A 21,120-nucleotide genomic window follows, 5' to 3' on the forward strand; every position below is an offset into this window, starting at 1 on the left:
GTCCTAGAGTCTGGAGGAAGGGTGGAGAAGCTCATAGCCCAAGTTGCTTGAAGTCCAGTGTTAAGTTTCCACAGTCTGTGATGATTTGGGGTGCAATGTCATCTGCTGGTGTTGGTCCATTGTGTTTTTTGAAAACCAAAGTCACTGCACCCATTTACCAAGAAATTTTGGAGCACTTCATGCTTCCTTCTGCTGACCAGCTTTTTAAAGATGCTGATTTCTTTTCCAGCAGGATTTGGCACCTGCCCACACTGCCAAAAGCACCAAAAGTTGGTTAAATTACCATGCTGTTGGTGTGCTTGACTGGCCAGCAAACTCACCAGACCTGAACCCCATAGAGAATCTATGGGGTATTGTCAAGAGGAAAATGAGAAACAAGAGACCAAAGCATGCAGATGAGCTGAAGGCCACTGTCAAAGAAACCTGGGCTTCCATACCACCTCAGCAGTGCCACAAACTGATCACCTCCATGCCACGCCGAATTGAGGCAGTAATTAAAGCAAAAGGAGCCCCTACCAAGTATTGAGTACATATACAGTAAATGAACATACTTTCCAGAAGGCCAACAATTCACTAAAAATGTTTTTTTTATTGGCCTTATGATGTATTCTAATTTTTTGAGATAGTGAATTGGTGGGTTTTTGTTAAATGTGAGCCAAAATCATCACAATTAAAAGAACCAAAGACTTAAACTACTTCAGTCTGTGTGCACTGAATTTATTTAATACACGAGTTTCACAATTTGAGTTGAATTACTGAAATAAATGAACTTTTCCACGACATTCTAATTTATTGAGATGCACCTGTATATATATATATATATATATATATATATATATACATATATATATATATACATATATATATAAATTACCTCTGTAAATATACCACAATCAGGACTTTAGAGGTTTTAGGGAATTTGTCAAATAGAGGCAATCACAAAAAAGATTCCTTTCACACTGATCTGGGATTGGCTTTTACTTTACCTATAAAACTGTCATCAGTCAGAGACTGTTAAACTGGTCTCATGTCAACAAAGGAAACACTGAGATGTTAAAGGAATCATGCCATCCCAGATGTGTATGACTTACTTTCTTCTGCTGAACACATACAAAGATTTTTAGAAGAACATCTCAGCTCTGTAGGTCCTCACAAGTGAATCGTGACCAGAAAGGCAGCATAAAAGTAATCCATACGACCCCAATGGTTCAGCACATGTCTTCAGAAGCTATATAAAAGGTGTGGGTGAGAAACAGATCAATATTTAAGTCAGTTTTTACTATAAATCTCCACCTTTGACGAGCACTGACCAGTAGATGGCTGAATGTTGAAGTCACATCCACACCAGAATGTGGAAGTGAAAGTGGAGATTTATAATAAAAAAGGACTTAAATATTGATCTGTTTCTTATCCACACCAGTCATATTGCTTTTGAAGACATAGATTTAACCACTGGATTACTTTTATGCTGGCTTTATGTGCTTTATGGACCTTTGCGTTTTGGTCACCATTCACTTGCTTTGTATGGACCTACAGAGCTGAGATATTCTTCTAAAAATTGTTATTTGTGTTCTGCAGAAGAAAGAAAGTCACACACATCTGGGATGGCATGAGGGTGAGTAAATGATGAGAGAATTTTCCATTTTGGGAGAAAATGGCCAGCATGCAGGGACATCTGGATCAGAGCAGCTGAGCCGCTGTAAGTGCTTCCATCGATTTGTGTGAGTACACTGCATGAACTCAACAACCCTATATGATATAAAGACAGCCTGACTCAGCAAAGAATATCTGTTGAATAAATCAAACCAAATGTCAATTTTATTTCTGTGCCTATTTTTGTACCCAAGAATGCACAATGAAGATGTATCTAAAGGGGCTGTGTGATACCCTTAAAACATCTCCATATGCAGTCTTTTAAGTTACGAAGATGAATTTTTAATTCTTATTTATTTAATTTATTGAATGGAAAGTAAGGTTTCCCACACTTTTGACCAATTAATTCCAACAACTTGACATTTCCAGTCATTTGAGATTACTGGATAACTGGATTTTTAACAGTCATTTTGATACAGATCAGTTCGCTAATAAATCATTCAGTCCAAATCATTTTGAAACAAGTTTGACGAATTCAATGTACAAGAATAATTCGCTCACGAATCAAACATCACTTTGGCTTGCAAACAAGTTTTAAACACAAGTTAAAAGATATTTCCTGGTTTTCAAAGACTGTGGGACATCTTAACAGCAGTGAAATATTCTCCAAATGTCATGGAAAAATACAGTAGAAAATCAGTGTCTTATGTGTCAATGTTTGGACTGTTTTAAGTAGTTCAACTAATGGTCATGGTCTGTTTAATACAAATATCTCCTGTCTCTCACCTCTCCCCTTCTTAAAGTTGAATGTAGTGCCAAAAATCCTCTTAGATAAATACATGCCACTCAATGGCATTTTGACCTTTGCTGGGAAAATAATTAAAAATTATATATATATATATATATATATATATATATATATATATATATATATATATATATATATATATATATATATATTGTTGCAAAGTGGTTGCTTTTTCACAGCTCACGAGGAGTTCTCAGTTATGTTTAAGTATTTAACTAAATCACAGATGTTTAGGGGATAAATCTGAGAAGCAGGAAACATCATACATTTAATCTAGCCTAGGAAAAGTCATCAAGATATCAAAAGAAAAGTTCACACAAAAATGAATATTATATTTTCATAATAAGTCATAATTTTCTCACCCTCAAAGAATTTAAAACCTGTACGACTTTCTTTCTTATGCGGGACACAAAATTAGATACTTTAATGAATAAAGTATGATATGACTCACTTAAAACTGAAAAAAAAAAAAAAAAAAAAAAAAAAAAAAAGGACCTAAAAGTAATAGAAAAGTGGTCAATGCGACTTCTAAAGGCATACATCATTGTTTGGTGGGAACAACCCCAATTCTAAGTCATTTTCCAGCGAAAATCTTGACATCTGTTGCGTGACTCACTTTAAAGCTGAAAAAAAAAAAGCCCCAAAACTATCATAAAAGTAATCCATGCACCATCTGAAAGCATGCAATAGGTTTTGGTGAGAAACAACCCAAAATGTAAGAAATTTTTCAGTGGCACTTATATTTCATGCTAGACCTTGCGTTGTTTTTAGCAGTTAAACCTACACTTTTAAATATTTACATAATTTTAACGGTAAAATAATGTAAAAATGCTACATTAAAAAAAAAAGTTAATTGGTTAAAAAATTATAATATATTAACAAGACTATATATGTAATGTAATGGTAAAATATATATATTATTTTAATCTTATAATTAACATATTTTTTATATTTAATTTAGTTTTTTCTGATTTAATAACTATGATTTTACAGAATAATTAAAGGTACAAATTAATTTATGTTTAACAAGAGAATGCATGTATTTGTCTGGTAAACTATTGTTTAAATTACAGTGAAAAACTATAATCAGGTGGTCCCAGAAGTCCCTGCCTGACCAGTCACATATTATTATATTTTATGGGAATAATTATGTGTCTTCTTATTTTTAATATCAGTTACAATATATTGGGGTTCTCTGTGTTATATTTTATGTTGTTTAGTTAAAAAATTTTTAGTTAATGTTTATTGCATTATTTTAGTGTCTCATGTGTTTTGTGTTTGTGGGAGTAACACTGTGCACTGTCTCCACAAGTGTATTATTAATTATTGCTCCTGGAACAGTCCCTCATAATGAACTTTAAGTCATCATGTGGCCTTTTGTATTTAAATTGAATAACAAAACATTTTAAAGTGAAATGCAGACTATTATAGTTCCAGAAGGTTAGTTTTAAATGTATATAATTTAATAATATAAACGGTAGGGAACCTTAAAATAAAACAGGCAACAAATTTATATCCCATAAAGCCTAAAACATGGTCACTGTATATTTTACAGTAAATTTCAGGCAACCACAGCTGCTGGTACTTTACTGTAAATTTAACTGAATTTTTTGTGCGTGTATTATGCCTTCAGAAGACTTTGAGTATGTCACAAAAGCCGCATGGACTACTTTTATGAGACTTTTGGGTTCTTTTTCAAGCTTTAAAGTCAGTTAAGTGCCATTGCATTAACAATACAGACTGGAAAGTTCATTAAAAATGTTCTTTTTTTGTTTTGCAGAAGCATTAAAGTCATATGGGTTTGGAAATGAAGTCTTTTTCTGTCTCTATCTTTCTCTCTCTATCTCACACATGCACTATGTATATCCACCCCAAAAGTAAAAAATTATTTCCTCAGTTTTATTTTGTGCTTTCGTTGTTGAACTCACATCCAGCCCCACAGACACTGGGGAACAAACATCAGCATTATTACATCATCTTTCACCACGGCAACTGTCATTAGATCATTCCACTCAGAATAGTCACATGGAGCTGCTGTTTGACAGACCCCAAGGGCCCTGGGCTCCACTGACAGTTTGCTGTCACTTATCACTCGCTATGAATGGACTGCAGCTGACCGGTCAGCTGGGAAGTATAAATTAGAGTTTGAGAGAACTTATTTAGTCTTTTGGTAGCCAAAGTTCTAGTATCGTTTCTTAACATAGCTCACAACTCTGTAAACACAGGCAAAGGCAATGAACTTCAGCTGAACTATGATGGACACATCAAGCGTGAAGATAATTATCATTTCATCACCCATATTGATTACCAGCAAGATCATTTATCATTGGAGGATACGGTTCATCGGGTCAGTGGCCATTGTCTACGGGATGAGCGATGAACCACTGTGCATGCATGCATGTGTGTGTGCACATGTGCAGGGGCTACATTTCATCTACAGTATATGAGCCATTAATGTTGTTAGGCAAACTGAAGCAGGAACTGCTAGGCATGACTTCCCACTATGTTTCACTTTGTGACCAGCAGAACAATACTCTTGCTCATATAGGATGATTACCAAAAATGTCTTTCCTGATGCGGACCATAGACGATGAGATTACCTCTGCACACACTGTTCAAATTTCACAGAATATGGCCAGTCAGGCTACTTCCTGTTCAAGCTTGGAAATTATTCAGAAGCTGTGATGGCTGGAAAATGCCCTTTTTTACACCAGTAACTCTTACCTGTATTCTGTAAATCACTTATAAATAAAAAAAGCTGCAACTGAGAAGATAATGTAAATATAATGTTGTAAAAACGTAAGGGGGTCAACTATTACATAACCAGACAGGAAAACTCCCATCTTCTCCCTTACTGTCCTCCTTTTCCCGGCCTGCTATTTCTGTTTCCCCTCTTTTCCCAGTGTTAATGGCATTAGTCATCATTGCATACTCATTTCTCTTGGTAGTTTCCACTGGCAATCTGTAGACAGCAGGGGTTTCCCAAAACATGCACTCCACCGCCTGTCACATGATTGAGGACAGAGATATTTTCTGTCATGTGGGATAATTATATCACTCATTTACGTTCTACACTGTTGCGGTCCAGGCATTCAGATTTATCACGCAGCATGAACCACCTTTCAATTCAGTTCAATACAAAAACATGACGGGATGGGATGGGAAATAGAGGAGGAAAGGTTGAGAGTGTAGAAATGAGAGAGAGAGACAGAGAGAGAGAGAGAGAGAGAAAGAGAGAGGGAGAGGGAGAGAGAGAGAGCGAGAGAGAGTGAGAGAGAGGGGGGCAAAAAGGACTCGTCTTTTTGAATGGAAGAAGCAGAAATGACACATTTTAGAAGAATGACAATCTCACCAAGACAATGAAATTAAAAGTGATGGCTTAAAAAAATCATGTTCACTTGCTCTGTCACTCTTTCTGTCTCACACACACTCAAAGACGCATACTTACACATTTTTCTAAAACATTTAAGGTCTTCTGCATGCTGTGTGTAATTTGTAGATGTTAAAATACTTTCAACATAATATTCAGAGACAACTAAAAGTAACCAATTTGTGGGTTAATTTGCCCAAAAAGTGTAAACGCTGTTCTGTGGCACTATCAAAATATTGGTTGTTTGTTTGAGCATCCCGACTGGCCCTACATTGGCTCAACCATAACATGAGTCGGAGGCAGGACTTTCTGTTTTACAACCAATAGCAGACGGGGGAGTGTCTGGGAAACCTGTTTGGAAACAGTCAATATTTTGCAATTCCATTTGGTAAACCATCACAGAAATTACCAGCCTGATCTCATGAAAATTATGTGACTGTGGTAACATTTTTGCAAAATGACATTACGTGGTTCATTACATGTATCGTAGCAGTTTCAAGCAAGTACGTATAACTGCATCCCGGAGATCTCCAAATGGGGGCGGAAACTCCAAAAGATGGTGGAGTAACTACATAAGGGGGCGGGGTTACTTCAGAAGGGGGTTGGGCCAACTCGAAAAGGGGGCGACACTTCCACACGAGTCTAGGGTTTGGGAAAGTGTTAGGTTAGGGGCTCTGTATGCCTTTGCTGGCAATTTGAAGCTCCTTCCCTGCCCTCGTACCCGGTACTACCGCACAATCAAATAAGCTTGTAAATGTAATTGGTTATCTAATGCAAATGTTAAAATGTGTCGCCTTACAAGTCATGCACTATGGTAATAATATTTTGATTAATACAGCACTGTGTGAAGAACAGGGCTAAAAGTAAGTGTTTATGAACTAATCATCTGCCGTTTTACTTGTGATTTGTGTGAAAGTGAATAAAAGTCATTGTTGTTGTTGCGCCACTAGTGTTTATTTCACCAAGAAACTGCAGCGATACATACAACGAGACACGAAAAAATAATTTTGCAAAAATGTAGGTACAGTAACATGATTCTATGAGACCAGGACCGGCAAAGTGTCTAATCTTTTCTACACATTTTAAAGGTGCGCTCAGAAACGTTTTGCTCGTGTCATCTTGGACTTACAGTGACACCTAGTGGTGTGGATCAGTAGTTTTCAGTTACAGATACCATTGGAGAAATTCACTATTCACACTCAGCCATCATGACGGTTGCTGAGATTACGGGAGTAGTACTCAGCTGGTCATGTGATTCTAAAATGGAGCCCCCATGAGGGCGCCCCTGCCCCATGTAGAATAAAACAGCTTTTAACAGTTATTGATATGACTAGAGTCCTCATCTCATGTGAGTGGTCAAGATTTTATACATATGTTTCAAAATTACAATTAATTTCTTTAGGAGTAAAACTTTTTTAATGGGGAAAAACTACTAAATGCACCTTTAAGCAGATAAGAATAAGCATAGTTGAAATGCAACAGATATTCAAACAGAAAAAACTCATCTGGACTTCAAAGCAAACAACAACTTCCTTATACTGTATTTAACTCATTATTCTATCTGAACACAAAATAATGAACTTAACATTTTCAATTTTCAAACTGCATTTCAAATTGAACAAAACAAAATGGGATTTACATTTGTTCTGGTAAAGGGGGTGGTCTTGCGCTGATTTGTCGATCTATGGACCACCTAAGTCATCTCTGCTTTTGCTGCTTTCCTGACAGAAATATCTACCATTCTAACTAATCTGTGTACTACGTCCCCGAATATTATTTTAAAGGGAGATTTTAATATTCATTCTGATAACACCACCAGTACTCAATATAAGGATTTTAATTCTGTTTTGCATAGTTTTGACCTTAGTCTGTTTGTTAATTTTCCAACACATAATAAAGGTCATATTTCAGATTTAGTTTGCTGTTCTGGTGTTTTGCCTTTTAATCTTACTTCTATTGAACTTCCCATTTCAGACCACAAGCCTTTTTAATGTTTCTGTTCCCTTATCAAAAGTTAAACCAAGTAGTTGAAAATGTCAATCTTAATGATCTTGATAGAATGATCAGTCACTCTGTTAGTTACAGCTGTTCCTCTTCCTCCATGTCAGATTTGGTAAATTATTATAATGATTGTCTCTCTCATATATTTGACACTCTGGCTCCTGTGAAAACCTGTACAGTTTCATTTGTTCATTCTTCTGCATGGTATACATCTGAACTATGGCACCAAAAAGCTGTAGGTGGTCGACTGGAGTGATTGTATAAAAGAACTGGACTTGCTGTACACAAACAGATGTACTCTGATCATTTGATCTCATACAAGACTGCACTTAATGCTGCTAAATCCTCTTTTTACACAAACATTATTAGTTCTCGACAGAGTAATACACAGATTTTGTTTAGGACTTCAACAAATTACTGAAGCCTCCAGAAGCTGTTTATTCTCACTTTATTTCCCCTAGTCAATGTTCAGCCTTTGCGGAATTCTTTAGGTCTAAAATTGCTAATATCCATCAACAACTGGCTTCCTCTGCATCAGTGTCTAGCAATTACCTAGATTTGAATAGCCAAATATGGTTGCCCACAACTACTCTATCTACCTTTGCACCTCCATCAGTAGAATATATTACTAAACTTACTATAAAGTCTAAATCTTCCACTTGTTCACTTGACCCTTTGCCTACTATTTTGGTTAAAGCCTGCATTCACTCAATATCCCCCATTATTACAGCTATAATTAACACTTCTATATCTACTGCTACTGTTCCTTCGTCATTAAAAATGTCATCAATTACTCCTATCCTTAAAAAATCTGGTGTAGATCCTAGTGATCTAAATAATTACCGGCCCATTTTCAATATTCCCTTTATTTTGAAAATTCTTGAATGAACAGTAGCTACTCAACTTGAAACACAGAGTAATAATCTTTACGAGCCTTTTCAGTCAGGTTTTCGCTCGAAAAACATAGTACTGAAACAGTTCTTGTCAAAATTACGAATAACCTTCACCTTGCAGCTGACTCTGGCTTTCTGTCCATCCTTGTTCTCCTCAACCTCAGTGCTGCCTTTTACACTATCCATTCATTATTATTGGATCGTTTGGCTAGCATTGGGGTAATGAACACTGCTTATCTTTGGTTTTCATCTTATTTAAACAATTTGTTCAGGTTAAGAATGTTCGATCAGAACCAATCCCAGTTATTCAGGGTGTTCAACAGGGCTCAGTGTTAGGGCCGCTCCTATTCATTATTGAAATTCTCCCTCTTGGTAATATTTTCCGTCATCATGGTATTAATTTCCATTTTTATGCCAATGACACCCAATTATATATTTCTACAAAACCCAATACCTCCCTTCCCCCTCCTGATCTTACCACATGCCTGAAGGATATCAAAACCTGGATGACTAATAATTTTTTAATGCTCAACAGTAATAAAAGTGAAGTTCTTCTTATTGGGTCTGTCAACTTTATCCAAAACTTCACCCTACACTCTCATCATAGATGACTGTCCAGTTAACACTTCCTCCCAAATAAAAAGCCTTGCTGTCATATTTGTTGGTTTACCTTCCTTTGGTTCTCATATAAATAATATCTTACACACTGCTTTTTTTCATTTACGTAGCATTGTCAGACTCCGCCCATCATTTTCCCAGCATTGCACTCAAATACTTATTCATGCCCTGGTAACATCCCATATTGACTATTGTAAATCTCTCTTGTTTGGTATCCCTGACAAATCACTGCAGCACCTCCAAATAAAATTCAGCTGCAAGGATTGTCACTCGTAAAAAGACCACTGAACACATCACATCCATTCTTTTTCAGTTTCATTGGCAACCTGTTCAATATCGTATCCACTATAAAATTTTATTGCTAACTTTTAAAGCTACTCATAATTTGGCCCCAGTTTATCTTTAAGACCTTCTCCAACCATGCATTCCATCGTGTTCCTTAAGATCCTCCTCTGCTGATTTACTGATTGTTCCGACATTTAAACTTAGTTCTATGGGTGCTAAAGCTTTTAGTTGCTTTGCACTAAAACTTTGGAACTCATTGCCACTCCATATTCGTCAGTTGGATTCCATCTCAGAGTTTAAATCTCAGATAAAAAAACATTTATCTGTTCAAATTAGCTTATTCATTACATAAATAATTTACTTGTGTTTAAGTTTACTTTTGTATTAGTTTTATCGATCTTATCTTGGACCAATTGTATGTTTTATTCCTTTTGTATCTTAACTTGCTTATTTGTTGCTTTTATGCTGTAAGGTGTCCTTGAGTGCTGTGAAAGGCCCAGATAAATCAAATGTATTTATCACATTTATCTCCCTACATTTCCATTCAGCAGACAGACTCTTAGCATGGAAGTGAGTGCTACTACAGGTGGAAGCAGATAAGAGCAAACCAGCAAATCATTCCACTGTCACTTCCATTGTTGTGTGGGCCAGTCAAAATCACACAGGGACCTATTTGACATTCCTTTGACCCATCTCATTCTCCATCCTTCTCATCTTCTCTCGCTCCATCTCTCCTCTCTTCTGCCTCTCTCATCTCACTCTGTCAACCTGCATTACCACGCATTAGATCAAAGAGCAGGGGGGTTGACGGGGGGGTGGAGGAACGCTGTGCTTTTCACAGGCAATCTTACACACTCATGTGACAAACACACTCAGTCCGATCTCATGACACAGCTCTCTCTAAATAATCGGTTAGGGAAGGATAAACACAGTGCTTTTTTTCCCCCAAGCTAAGCTGACTTCTGTATTTGTCTTCAATAAATGTTTAAACTTTACCTTGGGATAAAATCATTTCAAAGTCTGGAAACATTGCCTTGCATTTTATTGCTTTGCATTTTAAACAAAGCATTGTCCTCAAGCCTCACTAATGCAAATATGATTTTGAAGTTAGTGAGGTTTGAAAGATTTATTTCAAACTAACCTTGTATGTACAGATCTTTTTGATAGTAGTTAAAATTGTATTTGCCCTATGCCAACATTTTCATTGGCTCTAGCACAAGAAAAAAATTACAACTTAAATATTTTAGAAACACATTGCTATGTGTCAGAAAAAGAAATATATAAAACCAAAAGTGAAACAATTTACATCCAATAAATTGTTTTTTAGGTCTTTAATTTGCCATATATTTGCCATCTTTGCCAACTCTAAATACACTTTTGCGTTTATTTGCTCCATCAAAATAACAGCATATTATAGTGCAAAACCAACTGTTTCCAAGGCATAAAAAACACACATGGTCAACGAACACAAGATCAACTCCCGAAACTTTGTCTATTGAGCACTGTGTGTGTTACATTACTTACCGTAAAACTGGTGCAAACAAAACACATAAACACACAGAGACAGGTGATAGGTGTTTGTGAAATGACAGTCATTATTGCTCTCATCGTGTTTATCCCATACTTCTCTTCATCATTTCATCGGGTATTCTAGACTGTCTAGACACACCAAGAGATTTTGCTCATCTGTTCGCATGTGGGCTTGATTACGGCGACAGACAACAGAATAACAGATTAATATGGCCTTCAGTGATGGAGGACTAAATGCTCACTTCTTTTTCATTGGCTTTCGCCATTCTAGCAACACCAACCGCGACAAACTTCACAGACAGCTTAGGTTAATTATCTGCCTTATTGTTTAAGCTGTCAGATTGTAACATCCTAAAATGTTGTTCTATCATATCAGATATCACCATTACAACGTTCAATCAAAGAGAGAGTAGCTTATTTTAGACACTTAGTTCACACGTCAAAATGTCTGAATGTCTTTGGCATTATATAACAAAATATTAAAGCTAGTGGCATCGGCACTCAAATAATGCTAGAGCTTTTATCAGAACTAAATTAACTTTTTCTGAGCCATTTTTATTTATTTATTTTTGCAATTACTTTTAAAAATTGGTGTCATTGTGATTTTAGTGGATGTATGCAGTCAGTTTCCCTCAAGTTCACATGGTCTCCTAGCAGAATAAACCCAGTTGTATTTCATTACATTAACTATGGACGTGTTCCACTACTTTTGCCTTTATTTTGAACAATATATCTATCGTTTTATGACGTAAAATGTAACAAACTTCTTTTTTGTGAAATGTTTTGATTGAAAACTGTGCTTGTGCTACCTTAATTATAATAAACGTAATTTATATTTTGTAATCTTGTTCACTAAAATCCATACATTTTTAACCTGTGTGCCATAAGTGACAGTATACTTTTTTGGTGCAAATGTGCGTGCAATAGTTTATCATCACAATATAAGACAGTAGGGGTTACTGAATATGAAAATATGCCGTCTTAGACATGGGTTTTTAAACTGGGGTTCCAGGGACCCCCCGGGGGCCGCAAGGGGGTCTGCAAAAATTACAGAAAAAAAGTATCAACATTTTGACATTATTACCGTTTCATTCTGAAATCACTGTATTAATCACGATTATTTTATTGTATTGACAACCATGGTAAGAATAAAAAATAAATTGAATATAATTTCATATATTATACAAATAATAATATATTACAAAACAAACTGTAAGAAATAAGGGTTGTAATTAACTCTTTTGCTGCCTTGAAACAATATTTATTGTTTTACTGTATACTTTTACAAGTTTATTTATACTGTATATATAGTGCTATATATAATAAATAAATGTTAAAAATAAAGTATTATTTTTGTATATTACTATTTAAATTACATTTGGGTTTCTCTTCAGGTTTATACATCTAACATTACTCCAGCATAAGAAAGATACACTGTAAACTTAATAAGAAGTAAATATTTTCCAGATAATATTTTAATAATTTCTTTTGGCTTTAATACAATGACAATATAAAAGCCAATTATTTAATTTTGCAACATGAAGTCTTTATAACATGTTTACTACTTTTCTCACACAGGGGGTCCCTCCCAAGAGGATCATCAAATTTGGGGGGTCCTGAGCAACAGAAAGTCTAAGAACCTCTGTCTGATTAAAGGTGCACTCAGTCATTTTTGTACGGGCGTGGGTGCAGCATTTTTCAAATGCAATGTTTTTAGTTACCGTTGTCACTGTAGAAATTAACTATTCACAGTCTGCAATGATTCATTTAATCCATGAGAGAAATGTTTCGATAACAGTGCGGTTACTGAGATTAAGCAAGTAGTATTCTGCTGGCCATGTGATCCTAACATGGCAGCCCCCATGAGGAGACCCTCTCCATGTAGAATAAAACAGCTTTTATAATATTACAGATTTACTAGAGACTTCATCTCATGTGTGCTCGTTATTTTTGTGTTTCAAAAATACAATTCATTTGTTTAGGTGTTAAACATTTTAAATGAGGAAAAACGACTGACTGCACCTTTAAATTAGGCTACTGAGCAAATCTATTTCTCTCATGTAGTCGTGCATATACTGAGCGCTAAGTGGTTTACAAGCTGCTCTAATCTGTGTAGGAATGACATACAGTAACCTATCGACTCAACGCTTCTATGAAAACGATTGGATTGCGTAATAATAATATAATGTAGAACGAGAATTATAAACAATGTTACTTTGTTTCTGATGGAATTTGCGTGTCAGGAAACGAATGACGTAGAACAATGACAAAGTAATGTGTAATTTAGCCTTTTATTGGTAAGATAAAGTGTCATATTTAAGTTTGATTATGATCCTTTATGTCGAAGGGTCATGAAACTATTCGCATTATTTTTTTAATTGGCCCACACCTGTTCGCGCCTGCGCAATACAACATTTTCATTTCAGTATTTTGTCCGATTTCAGTTTTTATAACCTCGTGTCTGTCTTGAGATGCATCTGTGATTCTCTTCCAGGAGCTCAGGGTGAACTGATCTCACTCGGGGGTGTCATTACGCATTGAAATATAAAATGATTGTCTTCACTTAAGAATTTAGGTCATTGTAGCGGAATTGATAACTTAATTCGTGTTTTTGTTTTTGATTAGTAACAATAATACCGGTCACTGTGTTGTGTCATTTGCTCGCACTTTCTACATTCACAGAGACACATGATGCGCCCACGCCTTATAAACGGAGAGATTAAGATCCAAACATGTCATGTACTGTATATACAGTGCATCCTCTTTATGGAATAGAAATCTGTATTACAGCAAAACGGCTACATACTGGACACTGCAGCCTTTCCGAATGGAGCAAATCAGACCAACAAGTTGGTGAGACTGCTCGCGGTCACCGTAGCGGCTGTACTCACGCATCTAGTGATGAGGTTCCGAATGGTGCTGAAATCCATTCTGCCCGAGCCGCTCCTGGTGCGCTGTCTTCGGTTTCTCCTCGGATCTTGTAGAACGGCCACATAAAACGCTAGCTGATCATTCTATCAACTCTCTGATCCATGACTGTCTTCTGTGTGGTCTTCTTTTCGGCTTGACAACTGACAGTCCTACACTACACGACTACTGCGAATATTCCATCTAATGATCACCGTTAGAAATGAAGAAGGCTCCTATAAAGTCCAAACGCTGTCATTGTGCCATTCTTCTTCGGTGTCACCTGCATACGCACTGTGATGGAGGGGGTAAACAACAAGCTCTCGTTTTTCAAGGCTTAATATGTTAAGGGACCGGCTACTTCTTCCTTGTCAAGTGTCCCTTCGGGGTGTACTGACGTACTCACTCTCCTTTCTAGGTGTAGTAGAGCCCTCCCGACTGCCCAGTCTGCTCGCACCGGAGACGTCATGAGCATCGCGAGCGCACGCGCACTCTCGAACATTTACACCCACCCGCCCACGGGGATTTTTCAGCCATGCCTCCGGATACTCCCAGTCCAGTGGCAATCAATCACAAGCAACAAACAGGTAAAGGGTGATGACATGGGCAACCGCTAAGCCATGTCAAGTGGCAGCATTTTAGAAGTATCTACATTACAATATGTGACAGAACTTGATAGCTCCTATTTTATTATTATTATTATTATTATTATTATTATTATTATTATTATTATTATTATTTTGGAATAAAAGAGGGGAAAATTCGAAATCAATCCCTAACAATAAACTAATAATATTTTTTTTCTACATTAAATATATATATTTTTAAGTAGGCTAATAATATTAAAACAAGAATTAATTATTGTTGATGATTACAAATAATTATTAAGAATACCTAATAATTAACTTATGTCAAAAAATAATAATAAAAAAATAGCCTACATATTATGGTATTATAATTTGTAATTATTAAGTCTTATAATTATACATTAACTCCAGTATCTGGCCATTTCAAGATTATCGGCATCAGTCAATAACTGTACCCTCTTGAGCAATAACAGAAGTGGTTGTTTCCCCTTCTGTCACTTCCAAAATGTCTGGGAATTCGTGGAAAATATTGTGGGTAAATAAGTGTTTTTTTTTTCTATTATTTTTTAAATTATTTTATTTATTTATTTATTTATTTATTAGCACATTTGTTTAAGTCTCCTTTGCTTTTATTATTAAAAGGTTATTCAATGTCCAATACAACAATCTCTAGGGAGCAGGGTGGTCAATATATATATATATATATATATATATATATATATATATATATATATATATATATATATATATATATATATATATTATTTGTACGTATTGTTATTAGAAATAATAATCATTAAAAAATTATTATTATTATAAACAGATTTGGTCTTGCTTTCATTTAGTTTAATTTTGTGTACAAATCTTTGTATTATAGTGGTAACATGAATATTCAACGTTTCAGTTGAGTTATTAGGCTACTTATTCATATGATTTTCATTTCTGGACACCCCTTAAAAATTATAATCCTATGTCAAAACCAATCATTTTTCCCTTTAAAGTGTTAATTTGTAATGCAGAGCGAGATGCCCAAACCACGGCCCGCGGGACAAAGTTGGCCCGTAATGACCTTTGATTTTGCCCGCTTTGCCAAGAGGGGGAAACATTTTGAGAGAATTTTTTTTTTTTTTTTTGCCATTGACGCAGCTCTTCATTGCTAAGCAGGTTGCAGAGTAATTTACTCTCTCTCTCTCTCTCTCTATATATATATATATTATGAAATCATAAAGGAGGGAACCTAGGCAACTTTTATATTTTAATATAATGCATTTTATATAATGCAATGTTTACTTTCGTCCCATGGACCTCAAGACAAGTTTGATTTTTGGCCTTTCGTTTGAAAATGTTTGGGCATATCTGTTGTAATGAACTGAGTCGTTCAAATGTATGGATATCTTCGAACATAAATGATTACGTTATATTTCGCGCTTATCTGTGTAACAAATATGGATAGGAACATTTTCCGCGGTCTCATTTTCCAGTCGGCAGTGTTTCCTCTGCGCACCGTTGCTGTGTTTACCGTTCACTGTCCGACTGGGGGCGGCTTTCGGCGGGTTCCGTAAAAATGGCGCTACTGCTGCCAGGAGCTGAAGCCCACCAGAGGAAAAGCGACAGCGGATAAAATTACACCCCCGGCACCGCTTCTGCACGAACGGGAGGTGGATTTAACCGCACCATGGCGACGCTCGATCAGAAATCACCCAACGTGCTTCTGCAGAGTCTGTGCTGTAAGATCACGGGCAAGAGTGAAGGTAAAGAGACACATAACACCCCTTTCATTACATCACTGATCTGTCAGACAGATGCTAAAACGTGACTATTTTGTTTTGTGATGGAGTGGGGTGTAAATATGTGGTATATTTCACTTGTCATGATTTTGTGTGATGGGAGAGTCAGATATTCACTGATGAGATAATGGAAGAGGATCAGGGAGATGACAAATAACTCAGTCGGAACCATCATGTCAGTAATAGACCGTAATGCTTTAAACTAAATGTATTAGGTTGAGCAGCATACTTGTATATGTGGACTAAGGATATGAGTGTTAAAGGAATATTCCAGGTTCAGTACAAGTTAAGCTCAATCGACAGCATTTGTGGCATAATGTTGATTACCACACAAACTAATTTCGATTTGTCCCTCCTCTTCTTAAAAAAAGCAATAATCTGGGTTAAGGTGAGGCACTTACAATGGAAGTCAATGGGGCCAATGTGTAAACGTTAAAACACTCACTGTTTCAAAAGTATAACGACAAAATGTAAACAATATGCGTGTTAACATCATTTTAATGTGAAAAAAATCACTTACTAACCTTTTTCAGAATCAGAAAATCAGAATGAGCTTTATTGCCGAGTGTTCTCACAGAATAGACACAGAATATAAAACAATGTATGAGTATAAATAGACATACAAATAATAGGACATTTCGTGTAAAGTTATACAATATACAGCTTTGTTGCCATGACGACGTAACGCTATTAACCCTAAACTGACAGTAAAAATGACAATTTCAGCAACTGTAAAGCTAAAATAATAATGTTTATTATGGAAAAACTCCATAAGGTGTTTGATGGCAAAGAAAAAACACCATAAAATGTAAGCAGTTGATGTGGAAGAAACCTTGGGAGTTAAAAGCCACATTGATTAATTTGTTGTTCATTTAAATAAAATAATTATAATAATGACTTATTCCATGCAATATGTAATAGGAGGAATTGGGCTGGCACATGAGTAATAAATAAGTGAATCTAGAAATGTCCGATTTGTAGAGACCGCAGACCTGCAGAAATATGATTCCCGCTTTCAGTTTCCTAAAAAGGCATTAATTCCTTTAATATAATAAGATACCCATTTGGCTCTGTACAGACATGGGCTTAGATCTTAAAGGGATAGTTCACCCAAAAATGAAAATTCTCTCATCATATACTCACCCTCATGCCATCCAGATGTGTCAGACTTTCTGTCTTCTGCAGAACACAAATTAAGATTTTTAGAAGAATATTTCAGCTTTGTTGGTCCTCATAAATATAATACATAAGACTCCAGTGGTTAAATCCATATCTTCAGAAGCGATATGATAGGTGTGGGTGAGAACAGATCAATATTTCAGTAATTGTTTACTCTAAATTCTCCCTGTTCAGTCAATCTCCACTTTAACTTTCACTTTCACATTCTTCTTGTGTTTTTGGTGATTCCCATTCTTCATGCTTATCACCCCCTACTGGGCAGGGAAAAGAATTTCTAGCAAAAAAAGTACTTAAATATTGATCTGTTTTTCACCCACACCTATCATATCACTTCTGAAGTCATGGATTAAACCACTGGAGTCATATGGATTACTTTGAGGCCTTTATGTGCTTTTTGGTGCATCTAAAAATTTGCACCCATTCACTTGCATTGTGAGGACCTACAGAGCTGAAATGTTCTTCTAAAAATCTTCATTTGTGTTCAGCAGAAGAAAAAAGTCATGCACATGTGGGATGGCATGAGCGTGAGTAAATGATGAGAGAATTTACATTCTTGGGTGAAATATACCTTGAAGAACTATTATTGAAAATGTATCTTATGGCAGCATTGCTTCCACTATGTTGCCTTATTTTCACCTCTGTATTCCAGATGTGGTTTTAAATGATTCTTGCACATTATGAATACAGAAAATAAGCATGCGTTATCTTCTATCTTTGTTCCCAGCCGATGTAGCCCATCAGTTCCAGTATGCCGTGCGGGTCATTGGGAGTAATTATGCACCCACCATTGAACGGGATGAGTTTCTGGTGTCGGAGAAAATTAAAAAGGAATGTGAGTAATCTGAAACCCTGAAATTCTTCCACCTGCTTTATTCAAAAGCAACTACTCATTCAGGCTTTCGTTGAACATGATGTGCATTCTTTTACCCATTGCTTTCAACCCGTCTAGTCTTAAAACAAAGCTAATGGGGCACAGACTGTGAAAATGTGTTCATCACAGTTGATGAAGCAGTTATGTAGTTATACATGTATTTCCAATTCAAAATAAACATACTTTTGTTTGTTTGTTTATTTGTTTTAGTGTTGAAACAAAGGAGAGAGGCAGATGCTGCCCTTTTCTCTGAGCTGCACAGAAAGCTTCAGACCCAGGTAACCATACAACTCATTATCAACTTAATGAGTTTTTATTAGTTACTATATATAATACTTGATAATATGAGTCAGTGATATGACCAAAATCTTAAATCATGGTATGAGCAGAGCATCACAGACCTTATTCTTTATTCACGCTAGCACCATCTTTGATTTTTAATGGTAATGTCAACGAGGATGTGCGGGATAGACATACAGTCTCGTCAGTGGGCTGTACTGCAGTTTAAAGTGTTTTTGGACTTTCTGCAGACAAGATATTGAAAAAAATATCTTTCCATGAACATTCAATAGACAAAAAACTCCAGACAAGTTATGAGTTGTGTAATATCAGATGTGATCTAGGACCTTTATACAGCTTTATAACGTGCATGCCATTGAAGAGATGGTAAGTCTATCCCACAGCCTCGTTTTCGTTCCCGTTAAAGATGCTGCTACTTTGTCTATTAATTAAAACTTTTATTCGTAAAACAGTTGGTTGAGAAATTTCTTAAATATAATGTAATTATGATTGATAGATTATTTGTATCATTATTATTATTACTACATTGAAATGTAAATTTTACTATACAGTAGTAATATATTTCTGTCGCAGTTTTTCAATTTCACACATCTACTGTACTTAAATTGAGCTTTTATTTTGGCGTAAAACCGAATGAACCCATCTCAGTTTGTATGTTTGATGATAGCTTCTCAACTTCGGATAAGCAGTTCGTTATATAATGTATTTATTAAATCGCAAAAGGCTGTGATTTACTATAAATATAGTGTGCATTTGCAGGGCTCCTCATTAATTCACACAGTGTGTGCTTGATGCTCATGATGAGTGTTTGTGTATGAGCAGCCGGCTTCACACATTCACTTTGAAGTGCACAGCACATGCAGACTGTATATTTATTTAGTTAAATTGCAGACTTTTGTGGATTAATCACACTAGGACATACCACAATTTCAATTTGATTAGTCATGCATTCAAACATTCATTCTATTCCAAAAATGTCAAATTCCGTGAAATTCGTCATCGCGTTGATAATTTCGCTTTTTTGACTCTATTCCTTGATTCTGTCCATGTTTCTGCATCGTGGAAATCATAGGGCCCTAGTTATGTAACATTTAGGTTAAGACTCAGTAATATATAACAGTAACAGTAATATAAATATTATTGGATGTGATGTTTCAAGCTGTTGTTAAATTGTCGAAATATGCACAATTGCTCGCCTGGGGCTGAATTCATGAAAGTCTTAAGAAACAGAAAAAATTAGTAAGAATTAAGAATAAGTTTGTAAGAACATATCTAGCTATAAACGTTGATGGTTTAAGAAAAAAAGAACATTCTTATGTATTTTCGGGAATACAACATTTTTCATAACTTTTTACTTAAGTTAGAAAATAAAAAGAAAACAGTTGTGACCGCACAACAATTCATTTGTATATTAATGCGCAAGTTATTTATAAATTATAATGATAAACAACCTACAGATACACTGTCACAAACATGTCAAAACTAAATCGCTTCCATTATAATTATCAAAGCTGATTACACTGAAAATGCTGCGAAACAGTTTTCTGCATGCTGTTATTATAATATTTGTAATATTATGAACAGCATATTGATTATGTATATTCTGTTGAACAGGGTGTGTTGAAACACAAATGGTCCATCTTATACCTCCTACTCAGCCTCTGTGAGGACCCAAGGAAGCCATCCGGTCGTGTGCCTGTATGACATATTTCAACTATTCTTCATTTACACTTCACAACAACACATTTGGGCTAGAAAAGGACCATTTTCATGAGATAATTTAGCTCTGTATTGAACAAAATGAAAACATCAGAAGATGAACGTGATTTCAGCAGTGTCTACATATCTATTTGTCATTCAAAAAAATACTTTACCATTACAGCGTCTCAGCGATGCAGAATAAGTCAGAGGTTAAATCCTCTTTGCTCCCCCAGGTATGCAGTTATGGAGCTCTGATCGCCCAGGCCTTGCCCCGTGATGTCCACTCCACCCCGTTCTACTACGCCCGTCCCCAGAGCCTCCCTCTCAGTTACCCGGAGCGCTCAGCTGCCGCCCACAACTCCAGCATGGCCACCAGTGGCATCAGCAGTATGGGGGCGTTTACGATCAACGGGCCTGGGCCTGGACCTACCCCTCCATCACTTCTTACTGGGTGAGTGAAATGGCAGCAACAGCCAGTGCACATTGCATCAGAAATTCCACCACATGCAACATGATGCATAATGCAATCAAACGAGACATGAAATAGTGCTAGCCTTTTAAAGGTGTAACAGCTCACATTTAGACTCATGCCTGTTTACAGGTAAAATTTAGTTAGCATTGTTTGTCCAAAAAACATGTTTCCCAAATAAGGTGAGTATTCCAATGAGAACTCTCCCATTTCTTTGTTTA

At 36.0% G+C, this 21,120-nt stretch overlaps 2 protein-coding genes across 5 annotated transcripts in view; one reads left to right on the forward strand and one right to left on the reverse strand.

Moving 5' to 3' along the window:
* LOC127445524 (phospholipid-transporting ATPase IH-like) overlaps positions 1-14,536 on the reverse strand; it is a 98,833-nt gene extending 84,297 nt beyond the window's left edge. For all 3 annotated transcript variants that reach the window (XM_051705671.1, XM_051705670.1, XM_051705669.1), the window contains exon 1: positions 13,990-14,536. In XM_051705671.1, coding sequence (XP_051561631.1) covers positions 13,990-14,028 — 39 coding nt within the window. In that variant the 5' untranslated portion in view covers positions 14,029-14,536. The remainder of the gene's footprint in view (positions 1-13,989) is intronic.
* A 1,557-nt stretch (positions 14,537-16,093) lies between these two features.
* LOC127445525 (gamma-tubulin complex component 3 homolog) overlaps positions 16,094-21,120 on the forward strand; it is a 33,205-nt gene continuing 28,178 nt past the window's right edge. For both annotated transcript variants that reach the window (XM_051705673.1, XM_051705672.1), the window contains exons 1-5: positions 16,094-16,343; positions 18,283-18,390; positions 18,640-18,707; positions 20,344-20,427; positions 20,664-20,881. In XM_051705673.1, coding sequence (XP_051561633.1) covers positions 16,268-16,343; positions 18,283-18,390; positions 18,640-18,707; positions 20,344-20,427; positions 20,664-20,881 — 554 coding nt within the window. In that variant the 5' untranslated portion in view covers positions 16,094-16,267. The remainder of the gene's footprint in view (positions 16,344-18,282; positions 18,391-18,639; positions 18,708-20,343; positions 20,428-20,663; positions 20,882-21,120) is intronic.

This window comes from Myxocyprinus asiaticus, chromosome 8 (assembly GCF_019703515.2).
Source record: "Myxocyprinus asiaticus isolate MX2 ecotype Aquarium Trade chromosome 8, UBuf_Myxa_2, whole genome shotgun sequence".
NCBI lineage: Eukaryota > Metazoa > Chordata > Actinopteri > Cypriniformes > Catostomidae > Myxocyprinus > Myxocyprinus asiaticus.